Here is a 12,170-nt window from a genome sequence, read left to right on the forward strand (position 1 = left end):
AAATGACTATAAAACATCCAAGAATTATAAAATAACAGCATGTAACAATAAAAAATTATAGATACGTTGGAGACGTATCAGTCACTCCGTATGATGGAGAGGTATCTCTGGGCCCACTCGGTAATGCATCATCATAATGAGCTCAATGTGACTAAGGAGTTAGCCACGGGATCATGCGTTACGGAACGAGTAAAGGGACTTGCCGGTAATGAGATTGAACGAGGTATGGGGATACCGATGATTGAATCTCGGACAAGTAACATACCGATAGACAAAGGGAATTGTATACGAGATTGATTGAATCCCCGACATCGTGGTTCATCTGATGAGATCGTCGTGGAACATGTGGGAGCCAACATGGGTATCCAGATCCCGCTGTTGGTTATGGGCCAGAGAGATGTCTCGGTCATGTCTGCATGGTTCCCGAACCCGTAGGGTCTACACACTTAAGCTTCGGTGACGCTAGAGTTGTTATGGGAAATTGTATGTGGTTACCGAAGGTTGTTCGAAGTCCCGGATGAGATCCCAGACGTCACGAGGAGTTCCGGAATGGTCCGGAGGTGAAGACTTATATATGAGAAGTCAAGTTTCAGTCGCTGGAATGGTTTCGGGGGTTATCGGTATTGTACCGAGACCACCGAAAGGTGTCCGGGGGTCCACCGTGTGGGACCACCTGCCCCGGAGGACTTAATGGGCTGAATATGGGAGGGAACCAACCCCCTAGTGGGCTGGTGCTCCCCAAGGGCGCAAGGCGCCTAGGGTTGGAAACCCTAGGGGGGCGCCTCCCACCTGCTTGGGGACAAGTTTCCCCCTCCTGGCCGCCCCCCTCTAGATGCATCTAGGGGGCCGGCCCCCTCTTCCCTTCCCCCTATAAATAGTGGGGGGGAGGGCAGCCGCACCCCTTCCCCTGGCGCAGCCCTCCCTCCTCCTACACCTCCTCCTCCTCCGTAGTGCTTGGCGAAGCCCTGCCGGAGAATCGCAAGCTCCACCACCACACCGTCGTGCTGACGGAGCTCTTCCTCAACTTTTCCTCTCCCCTTGCTGGATCAAGAATGAGGAGACGTCCCTGGGTTGTACGTGTGTTGAACGCGGAGACGCCGTCCGTTCGGCGCTTGGATCGGATTTTCCGCGATTTGAATCGCCGCGGATACGACTCCATCAACCGCGTTCTTGTAACGCTTTCACTTAGCGATCTTCAAGGGTATGAAGATGCACTCCCTCTCTCTCGTTACTAGTATCTCCTAGATTGATCTTGGTGATACGTAGGAAAATTGTGAATTATTACTACGTTCCCCAATACTTATACCATGTGGCATCTCCGTTTCCGTCGGTCGGCCGCCAGTCACCTTTATGTTGCTGAGAACCACTAATTTATACCCGACAAACGTTTTGCCATTTGCCGAGTCTCCGAGAAAAGGTTCTCGGCTTACGTCACTTTGCCTACATGGTGTAAGTTGAGCCGGCTTCGCTGGGTGTAACACTCGGCAAACTTTTTGCCGAGGTTTTTTCCCTTCGCCTATTTTTGATACTTGGTGTAGTATATTATTACTGTAGTGGAGTACTATTTACTCAGTCCGAGTAATGATTGAACTTACATAAGCAATGTGAAATATCATTTCTATAAGTAAAAAACCTTATAAGTAAATTCACAACAGATCACAAAATAATTTAATCTTTTTTCAAGCAACTAAGGGAGCGCTATCTTACAATGATTGTGCGTGTGTTCGTAGAATGAGTGTTTTTGCGTGTGTGTGTGTGTGAACATTTGTGATTGTATTGTGTTGAAAAGAAAGGCAACACAAATTCGGTTGAAAATATCAATCCCAAATTTGTTCTTCTTGCATATACAGGAAAGAATTATGCTACACGTGACGTGAGAGAGAAGTTTCTCTCCAACGCTCCTTTTGTTCCTTCCTTGCTCGCTCCTCCATGCTTCACTCCCACTCTTCACCACCTCTCCCGGGCCGTCTCCACAAACGAAGCTCCTCCCCGCTGGCCGACGCGGCACACAGCACTCTCGTCTCCCCCTACTCGCCAATGCCTCCCTCCCTGGCACTGCTCCTCACCCTCACCCCACTCCTCCTCCCGGCCGCAGTGGCCGCCGACGGCAACGTCCGGCGGCTGCTCCACGAGCCGCTCTTCCCCATCGAGTGGACCCCGCCCCCGTCGCCGCCCGCTTCGGCTCCGCCCTCGCCGGGCTTCAGCTCCGACCCCTCCACGCCAGCCCCGCCCGACACGGTCGTCACCCCGGCGCCGCCGCAGCCCAGCACCGTCCCCGCCGTGGTCTCGTCCCCTGGAGGCCCCGCCCCGCGCGTCCACAGCAGCGGAGGCACCCCCAAGGCCGCCATCGTCGTCGCCTCCGCCGCCGCGGCGGCCTTTCTCGCCCTTTTCGCCTTCGCCGCCGCGTTCCTCCTCACCGGCCGCGTTCCGCGCCACCCGGTGCAGCCACGCGTCCCCGAGCACCCCGGCGGCCATGCCCACGTCCCGGGGTCATCGGAGCCCAACGCGGCCGTAGCCGGCTCCTCCACGGCCTCCCACTACCGCAAGGCCCGGCACGAACGCGCGCGGCGGGGCATTTGCCACGACGTCGACACCGTCCCGAGTCCGGAGCTCCGCCCGCTGCCGCCGCTGCGGCGGGAGTCTGCCGCGGCGGCGGGCTCGTCCGAGGAGGAGGCGCCGTATTACACGCCGGGTCAGCACTCCGCGGGGTCCGGCTCCGGCGGCGCCGAGGCCCGCGGGACATGGACCGAGGCAAGCGCGTCCAGCTCCAGCGCACGCACCACCACGCCCTCGCGCCGCAGCCTCCCCAGCCTCACCAGCGACTTCTTCCCCGCGACCCCGGCCGCCGCCGCCTCCTCCTCTACTTCCACCACCGCGCCCCCTCCCGCTCCTCCGCCACAACGGTCCCGCCGCACGCCGCCGGGCACCCGCTTCTCGGCGGGGACTGCCCACCCTCCACCACCGCAGCCCCAAACATTCAACAACCCAATATCCATGCGCCGGTCACTCAACCCGGTCCGAGCAGAGGATCCCAGCACCGCCGTGCGTGCGGCGCCCGCCATGGCAATGATGAAGGAAAATGACGACGGGAGCAGCAGCAGCATGCGGACGCATGGCAATGATGGAGTCCGACCGAGGCTGAAGCCGCTGCACCGGGAAAAGGGCGTCCGCGGCGGGAGCTCCGATGACCGCGACATGGCCTGGGACGGGCTCAAGTCCAACTCCTTCCAGTTAAGGATGCATATTATAATGGCAGACCAGATGCAGGATTTTCGTGTCGTTTTGTTGGATCTCTGAATCTCACAACAGTTCTTCTTGCAGGTCGGATGAGGACATGATCGAGGTGTTCGCCATGAACAGTGTGGCAGCTAGGGACGTATCGAGGAAAGGTGGCATGTCGACGAAGCTTAGGCGGGAGGAGAGGGTCCTCGACCCGGAGAAGGAACAGAGCATTGCCATCCTGATGCGTGCGCTGAATGTCACGCCTGATGAGGTGTCGGATGCACTTTTACACGGTGAGCAACTATTTGCTTGAAATGGGTCGTCAGGATATATCTTGGAAAGAGCTCTGTGATTTGTGCATGGGATTTTTGGTTTATGTCAGGGTATGAATTTCAATTCTATTTTTGTTTTTCACATAGTAGTAGCATGCGGCTTGGATTAAAGTTGCATAAAGAATTTTGTGCAATTCGGTGGAGAAGCTGCACGGTTTTTAAGTTGAAAAAGTTTCACAAATGCTTTACTTTTGCATATTGTCTTGGGAAATTTCAAGGTGGTCCAGTTGATTATGGGCGGTTCATTTGCGGTGATCTCATGGTCTTGTGTTACGTCCTAGGGGGGTAATTGGTCACCTAGGTTATTTATAGGGAAATATTTGTGCCTGTTTTTGTATATAGTGTACATTTAGAACTTCTAAGAACAGAACATGTTTTTTTTGCGGGATAAAAACAGAACATAATTTGATCGCATGAGTTTAAATTCTATCCTTGAAATAATTACCTTGACAAGATATTGGATACAACTTGAAAACAGTAACATTTTGTTAAAACTTTGACAAGTATTTTCTCACATTCTAAGCTGCTATATCACATTTAAGAATTTGATGATTTATGATCCCCATATATTTTCATTTGCAATACAAACCCGACATGATAAAATATAAGAAAACCTATGACTGTATATCATCTACTCAGTTTCATTTGTCACCTACATTTCATTGTCTACTTTTTTTTGCGGGTCACTATCTAATTTCAAGTAGTAATAATCAACAAAGGTGGGGCTTCTTTCTTTAGATGTACTCAAGCCAAGTAAAGGTGGCTGTAAATTGGTCTTCAATCATGCTTCCAGTGGTGTCCAAGATGGCATGCATGATTACGGTTTGCAAGGATAGTAAATATTTATAATCACCTCTCCTTTTTTTCGTTATGATGTTTTTCAAAAAGGAGGATAATCACCGGCCTCTGCATCAAGCGAATTTCTTTATGTTGTATTAACGTGAAAGTGCCAGTTATATTATTGATGTCCAAAACAAATAGCCTAAATCAATGGTGAGGGTTCAAAACAACACTTACCTCTCCAGAGGTAAGTTAGTCCATCTTAAAGAGCTCATATTTTTTCCTATGCTAGTCTTCTATCTTTCTTTTCTTTATATTGCTACCGAGTTAATATTCAACGGATAAATCTCACTAAGAAGTAGGCACACCATTTAGGAATTCTTAGAAAAATGTTGCATTCAAATTTATAATGGCATTCCACTCCCTTTCAATAAGAATTTATTTAATTGGCACATTATTCTAAGAGCTGACACAGCCATATAAAGTTATGCAGTGTTAAAATTTACTAACAATATTGTGTTCCTACCATCATTTTAAGTAGGTAATGGTGAATGTTTGGGGGCAGAACTTTTGGAGACTTTAGTAAAGATGGCTCCTACCAAAGAGGAAGAACTTAAACTGAGAGATTTTACTGGGGAATCATCTAAACTTGGTTCGGTGGAGTGCTTTCTTAAAGCAGTTCTCGATATACCTTTCGCCTTCAAACGAATTGAGGCAATGCTATACCGAGCAAATTTTGAGAATGAAATAACGTACCTCAGAAAATGTTTTCAAACAATTGAGGTATTCCAGTTCATTTTGTACTAGTATTCCAATTGTGAATCGCCGCACTCAAGTTTCATATTGTCTTTCTGCCTGAAGCCAATATGTTTTGCCTCCGGTTCCAATATGAAACTGAACTCTGTCTTCCACAGTGTCCATGGCTTACATCCGCTAGTAACCGAGCCAAGCAATCTGATCATCCTTGCCCGTTTTAATTCATTTTCATTGGTAAAACACAAACAAGTTTGAATTTTGAAGATAGGATACACAAAATATGGTTGAGACCACCCTTGACCTTTGCACCCATCTTGATTTTTTTTTTCCAATGGTCCATGACAAGATTATTTTTGGTTTGGAGATTACCATTTTTGCAGTGTCATATTCATATACTACCAGGGCCTGTAATGGCATTTTTTTTAGTGACTGACTATTCATCCATTTTCTTCAGGCAGCTTGTGATGACTTAAAAGGCAGCAGATTGTTCCTAAAACTACTCGAAGCAGTGCTGAGAACCGGGAACCAAATGAATGTCGACACAAATCGGCGCGAGACCGCCAAAGCTTCCAAACTTGACACCCTCCTTAATCTAGCAGACGTCAAAGGCGCCGACGGTAAAACCACCCTGCTACACTCTGCCGTGCAAGAAATCGCCAGGTCAGAAGACGAAAAATCCGATGAAATCACAGAAAGTCACATACAGTTCCGTAAGCATGGCCTGAAGGTCGTGTCAGGGCTGAGCAGCGAGCTGGGAAACGTAAAAAAAGCAGCAACAATGGATTTCGACGTGCTGCATGGCTATGTCTCCAAGCTTGAAACCGGCGTCGGAAAGATAACTTCGGTGATTCTGCTCGAGAATCAATGCAGGAAGGGGGAGAGGTTTTTCACCGCGATGCGTGGTTTTCTCAAGGAAGCTGAGCAGGGGATCGGACAGGTGAGGGGTGAGGAGAGGAAGGCCATGGAGAGAGTGAAGGAGATCACTGGTTACTTCCACGGCAACACGGCGAGAGAGGAGGCGCATCCTCTGAGGATATTCATGGTGGCGAGGGACTTCGTCGCCATTCTGGACCGTGTCTGCAGGGAGGTCGGCCAGCAGGACCGGGCGTTCCTTGGGTCCGCGAGGTCTTTCCGTATCTCGGCAACCACCCCAACGCCATTGTTGGGTATGCATGGCCAGCAAGGAGGAGACGGCAACTCCGACGAAGCTACGCTCCTCGGTGTAGGGGGTGGGGACTAGGAAGGAACCACACGTACTGCATGCTCATTTTTGAAGGAACAATGTCGATCGCACTAGTCTTCAGTAGATGGATATATATATACTGCCCATGATAGATGAAGCACATATGTAATTTCCTCTTTTTGATAAAGTTTAAAGTTCAGTAGAAGTCCTATTGTATATTTGTGGATCGTTGGAAATCTTCTGTACAAAATAAATAATTACCGAGCAGTAGATTTATTAGTACACTGGCAGTTTTTCAGTCTGAGGAAAAACATCCACGTATCATTTGCTTACTTATATTTCAGCCTTGTGATAGCTTAATGTTTTCTCCTTTTCTGAGGAGGAGGTTAAACCCTGTCATCTGTATCAGCCGATGCCACAACCATCATTATTAAAGTATCAAATCAAATATTCGAGTAGTTACATGAAGGCCTAACCAGGTAAAAACTCAGTCGGTCAATAAACTGGCCCAACAAAGAGTACATAACTCATACACATATTCTATTACACTGCCGTCCAAAATGAATGAACCTATACCCTAAACTACGTCTATATACATCCGAATATAGTCCATAGTAAAATCTCTATAAAGACTTATATTTAGGAACGGAGGGAGTAGAACATATTGCATGTTTCTTTTTTGCGGGAACAAATTACGTATGACTGTCTGCAATTGGGTGCGTCCAGTAACCATGGACTCCCAAATGTGTTTGATTTGTGTTTCAAACGTTACAACTAGCAGCACACTTAAAGCAAACTGAGGGTAACCCCGCAAAAACAAAAGCGAACTGAGGGTAATTTAGATGAGGTTCCGTGTGGTGGAACCAATTCACCAGGGTTTAAGTTCTAGACTTAATATTGGTGCACATACTTTTTTGGATTTATTTCATTCGTCGACGATGTTCATTCAATGAGAGGAGATGTTCCTGTCGATTATGAGGTGCATGTGGTGACTTCATCAATCTGAGGATTTTGTGTGAGTGTATGTGCGTGTATGTGAGCGTATGCAATCATACTGTGTTAAGAAAAGGTAGCAAACTTAAAAAGGGATTATACATACGAATAACACCCAGCGAAGCAGTCATCATAACCTTCTACTCTTTTCGTTTTGCTCAACCAACCTGGCTTTGCTTTCCTTCTTTGCGTACAAGGAAAGAAAAGTGAAACATGATTAGAAGGGAGTTGCACAGAAGGTCAGCCTTTTCTTTGCATTTTGCTGAGCAATAATCATTCGAGGGGATGGACATGAACATGCACAATTCCATCGCGAAACCTAGGCTTATAATGGAGACTTGATGCACGGACAATCATGCATGGGTGTGGACGACAGTAGGGGGAGAAATTAAGAATGTGCTGCATTTTCTGTCACGGTTCCCGCGTCCCATAAAGTGTCTGAATTATGATGTCAAGTATCATGACAAAGCTAGGCATGCTATACGATCATAATCCGTGTTGTCTGTGGCCCTTTGGATAACTTTCCGTGGCTTCCATCTTGGCAATAATTTCAGAGATGAGATTGTATGGAAACACACCATCCGTGGGTAATATATGGTCGAGTTGGCTTACAAAGCGTAATTCTTCAATACCTTTTTTTTGCGAGGGAATTCTTCAATACCATTTAATCGTCTATGGGGCACACGGCGAAAATGCTAGACCGTATATTTTCAGTAGGTGCGGGCCCTTCCTTCTTCCGATCTGCAATTCTACTCGTCCACGTCAACCAGTCCGTTAAACTCCGTATTAAGTCCTCGTTTATGTAGCATTACTGGGGCACACGGTGTGGAAGGCTTGATCGTCGCTCAAAGTCAAGTGCTTTGCTTAGTTGATCATCCAACAGATAGATTGAAGAAGCGATGTTGACCAAATTGTGGCCTTTGTCCTTTATGCAAGCGGCAACAAGACCCATGAAGCACCTTTTCTACAAATGCCGGTCCTCTCTCCGCCTATAGGGTATGCTAAAAATTAGCTCCAATTTAGGAGCATTGCTACTTCCACTTGAAAGATTGATGGATGGGACTTTCAGACAAATCAATTCCAAATAGAAAACGATGGCCCTCCTCACCATGCTCATCATTTGTACCATTTGCGAGAAAAAGGAGTTTTATTCCATGTTAATAGGCTTACAGTCTGCTAATACAAGATGACTAATAAAAGGCGGAGCATGATGTAACCAACACGCGGTACTATGCTCCGTCCGAGCATAATTAGCTAAACAGTGAGAAACCATATTTTCTGATCTTGCTATCTTCATTGTATAAACTCCCGTTCTTCCATCAAAGCCTTAATTTCCTTCATCAAATTACCATAGGTAGATCTGGCTAGTGAATCATCACATAGCGCTGATAGAGCATCCGTTGAATCAGATTGAACGACGATCGGCAGGGTAGACCACTACAAACCGTAATTCTTCAATACCATTCTTTTTTTGTGTGAGGGAATTCTTCAATACCATTTAATCGTCTGTGAGAAACACGGTGTGGAAGGCTTGATTGTCGCCCAAAGTCAAGTTCTTTGTTTGGTTGACCATCCAACGGATAGATTGAAGAAGCGACGTTGCTAAATTGTGGCCTCTGTCCTCTATGCAAGCGGAAACAAGCCCCATGGACCACCTTTTGTACAAATGCCGGTTCTCTCTCCGCCTATGGGGCATGCTCAAAGATTAGCTCCAATTTAGGAGCATTGCTACTTCCACTTGAAAGATTGGTGGATGGGACTTTCAGACAAATCAATTTCAAATAGAAAACGATGGCCCTCCTCATCATGCTCACCATCTGTACCATTTGAAATGAAAGAAATGCACATTTCATTCGCCACAAGAAGGAAGATAAGCTTTGGGTCACCTCAAAAGCGAAAGACATGTACCATTTGAAATGCATATGTATATGCCTCCCTCGACAGTTCTACTGGCCAACATCAAGAAGGAAGTTAAGCTTTGGGTCACCTAGAAGGCTAAAAGATTGGGAAACATGATGCCCAGAGAGTAATGACCTACTGTTTTGGGGGTGTTTTAACACAAACTAAACTCTATTTCTCTCCTTAATTAATTAATGAGGCAAAAAAATTGCCTTCATTTAGAACAAAAAATACTGTGTTGGTAAAGCTCCTTTGTTTAGCCATCAAAATCAAATATATTTTCCAAAACCAAAGGTTTATTTATTGACTTGAATTTGCACAACTTTTTTCTACCCCGAAACAAGCTTCAACTCGCTCAACTCAAATATATTTTCCAAAACCAATTGTAATTTCACATCTAGATGTGATACTTAGCTCACATCTAAGTCTTCAACCATTAAATTGTATGTGCTTTAAATCTCGCACGAACTTGATCATGTCCCAATTCTGTTGCACCCTCGTGTCAGCCCTATCTTTTCTTTGTCACGTGTCTGATGTCCCGTTTGTTTATGTCAGCCCATTCACACGTTTCGTTTTTGCATGGCATGTATATGTCGTTGTTTGGGGAATGTGGCCCATTTATCTTTTTTTTGTCCGCTTTGTTGTGCATTTTTATGGGCTATTTTTCTTTCTTTTTTTCTTTTCTCTTTTCTCCTTTTTCCTTTTCCTTTTTCTTTCTTTTTTGTTGTGGTCCGTCCTGAATGTGTATACAAACAATTTTGTCTTTCTTTTTTTCATTTTTCCTTTTTGCTGCTCTTCTTCTCTTCACTTCTTTTTCATTTTTCAATCTATGATATTTTAGTACGAAATTGCTATCTTTACATCTACATGTAATATACTTACCTCACATCTAACCTCTCAACCATATGATCAAGTGCTAAAAGATTCATACTGAGAAACAGTAGCCCATGTACGCCCACATTTATTTTCCAGGATATTTTTTGTTTTTCCTGTCGCTGGCATGGTTGTCTGTTCTTTATTAGGCTGCAAATAAAACAATTATGTATTGTCCAGGTCCATGCGTCCGTCCGCAAGCGCGCCTCTCTTGCTTTGCCTTTCACGCGATCTAGTACCCCTTCTTGTTTTGATTCACGTCGGTCTGGCTGGTTGGGTTGTACCATTATGAATTTTCCAATAGCTAAAATTGTTTATTCGATTTTCCAGCTGTGGGCCTGGTTATTTGTGTTTTATTGGGCTGCACATAATATAATTTTATATTGGCTTGATTGTCTGTGTTTTTCTGGAGCGTTGTTTATTTTTTCATGGCGCAAAATCAGCAGTGGAAATTCTTTTGTCTCTATCATTTCTTTTTCACTACAACCATTTTGTTTACATTGAATGTGTCCTTTTTGATATTTTTAACAGTAAAACTATTCTTGATTTTTGCAGTTTCAAATTGGAAGTAACAATCATGTATGTGTATTGAAATCTAAAGTTTGTGTTCCTATTTTTTAGACAACATTTTTTCCCTATAGTTTGCTCTGCTTTTTTGTTTGCTAGTAGTTACTTAGTCTCTTTTGATATTTCCTTTTTTCTTGTTTTCTTATTTCTTATATGATTTTCCTATTCTTTTTCCTTTTCTACTTTTTATGTTTAAATTCATGCACTAAAAAAGATATGAATTGTTTTGTACTTGAGAGTTGTATGTCCATCATCAAACACGCAATTGCAAGTGTTGTCCATCATCATCGCGACGATGAGGACTTTGCTTGGTGATTCATGACTCAGGGCAGCGGCAACGGCAAGTGGGGGCGGCAACACAGGTGGAGTACAGAGTCTTAGCTTTCAGGGTGAAAGCCCAAGGTCTGGCCTTAATTGTTTGTGTCTGGCAGTGACCTTGTTGAAGGCATTGTTTTGAGAGCGTGGATCTTCTCTAGGGTGAAAACCTAAGATCTAGGATCGGGCGATTACGGTGTTTCTGCACTGTTTCCTTTTTGGGGGCGCCGCTTTTGGAGAATTAGGATTTCGGGTGTTGTCTAGGTGGTGGTTCGTGCTGCAGCTACAAGGAATTGATCACTGTTGCGGGATCCTTTTTTCTTCTTCTTCTTCTTATTGTTTTTGGCTATGTGCATCTGCAATGTCTTTACAATATTGCGTTGTTGCAGAGGCCGGGTGTAATTGGTATCTCTGCGATATTAATACATTCCCTTTGTCGAAAAAAAAGTGTTGTCATCGCTCCACAACTACACATTTCCAATGTGACTGGAAATTAGGGAACAGGAATAATTTGTTTGGAGAGTTGATTCATGACTTCTGGTAGACACACAACTGTAAGCTACCCAACTACAATTGCACGTCTTTAACATGACCACAATTTTGTATGGAACAGATAAAAGTATTTGTCGATGTTCAGTTGCATGTCCATCATTAGACACACAATTGTAAATGTCGACCCGCCTCGTAACTTTGTCCGGTTTTTCTTTTGATTTTTTTGTTTGCTTCTTATTTATTTTGTCTTTTATTTTTATCCTTTTTTTCAAATTCGTGAATATAATTTTTGCTAATATTTTTTTATAAATTTTGGAAACAATTTTTTTAGTTTTGTGAATACCTTCTATATTTATGCATATATTTTTGTATGGGATTGCTAAATCGCATCTAGATAATTTTTAACGATTTCTCATCTAAGTTTGCCACCGTTCGATTTAGTTTCTATATTTTTTTACAAGCCCTCGAACCCCTTATTCGTTGGTCGTTGTTTGGTTGTCATGCATCCTTTTTTTGGCCAATTTCCCTTCATTTTTATCGGCCCATTATCGTGGCGTGTTGGCAGCCTGTTTTGTGTATTATTTATTGACCGTGATCTACAATTGAAGGTACGTGAAAAAGGGAGCTCTATAGCAGTAGTTGGCTTTCCAGTTCATTTCGCAAATGGTATTGTAGTTTTGTGTAATTGTCGAGTTGCAAGTCCACCCTTGACTCGTAATTAGGATCATAGTTTGTTTCATCCTAGTTGCAGGTCCACC

General features: G+C 44.7%; 1 protein-coding gene across 2 annotated transcripts; it reads left to right on the forward strand.

The window, feature by feature from the left end:
- Positions 1 to 1,890: 1,890 nt before the first annotated feature.
- Positions 1,891 to 6,572, forward strand: LOC125524010 (formin-like protein 4). 2 transcript variants are annotated; one of them, XM_048689091.2, is made up of 4 exons: positions 1,891 to 3,230; positions 3,310 to 3,515; positions 4,876 to 5,117; positions 5,545 to 6,572. In XM_048689091.2, exons 1-4 carry the CDS (start codon positions 1,930 to 1,932, stop codon positions 6,328 to 6,330), a joined length of 2,535 nt encoding a protein of 844 aa, XP_048545048.1. In that variant the 5' UTR covers positions 1,891 to 1,929; the 3' UTR covers positions 6,331 to 6,572. The 2 variants fall into 2 exon arrangements, with proteins under 2 accessions (XP_048545048.1, XP_048545055.1); XM_048689098.2 differs by having other exon boundaries at positions 3,322 to 3,515.
- Positions 6,573 to 12,170: the final 5,598 nt, after the last annotated feature.

Source organism: Triticum urartu, chromosome 1A (assembly GCF_056163025.1).
Source record: "Triticum urartu cultivar PI428250 chromosome 1A, HENAU_Tu73, whole genome shotgun sequence".
NCBI lineage: Eukaryota > Viridiplantae > Streptophyta > Magnoliopsida > Poales > Poaceae > Triticum > Triticum urartu.

Excerpts from the sequence above, each read along its gene's own strand:
- LOC125524010 (XM_048689091.2), top strand. The coding sequence starts at position 1,930 with ATGCTTCACTCCCACTCTTCACCACCTCTCCCGGGCCGTCTCCACAAA. Across the intron at positions 3,231-3,309 it reads CTCAAGTCCAACTCCTTCCA|TTCTTCTTGCAGGTCGGATG; the intron begins GTTAAGGATGCA and ends ATCTCACAACAG. Across the intron at positions 3,516-4,875 it reads GTCGGATGCACTTTTACACG|GTAATGGTGAATGTTTGGGG; the intron begins GTGAGCAACTAT and ends CATTTTAAGTAG.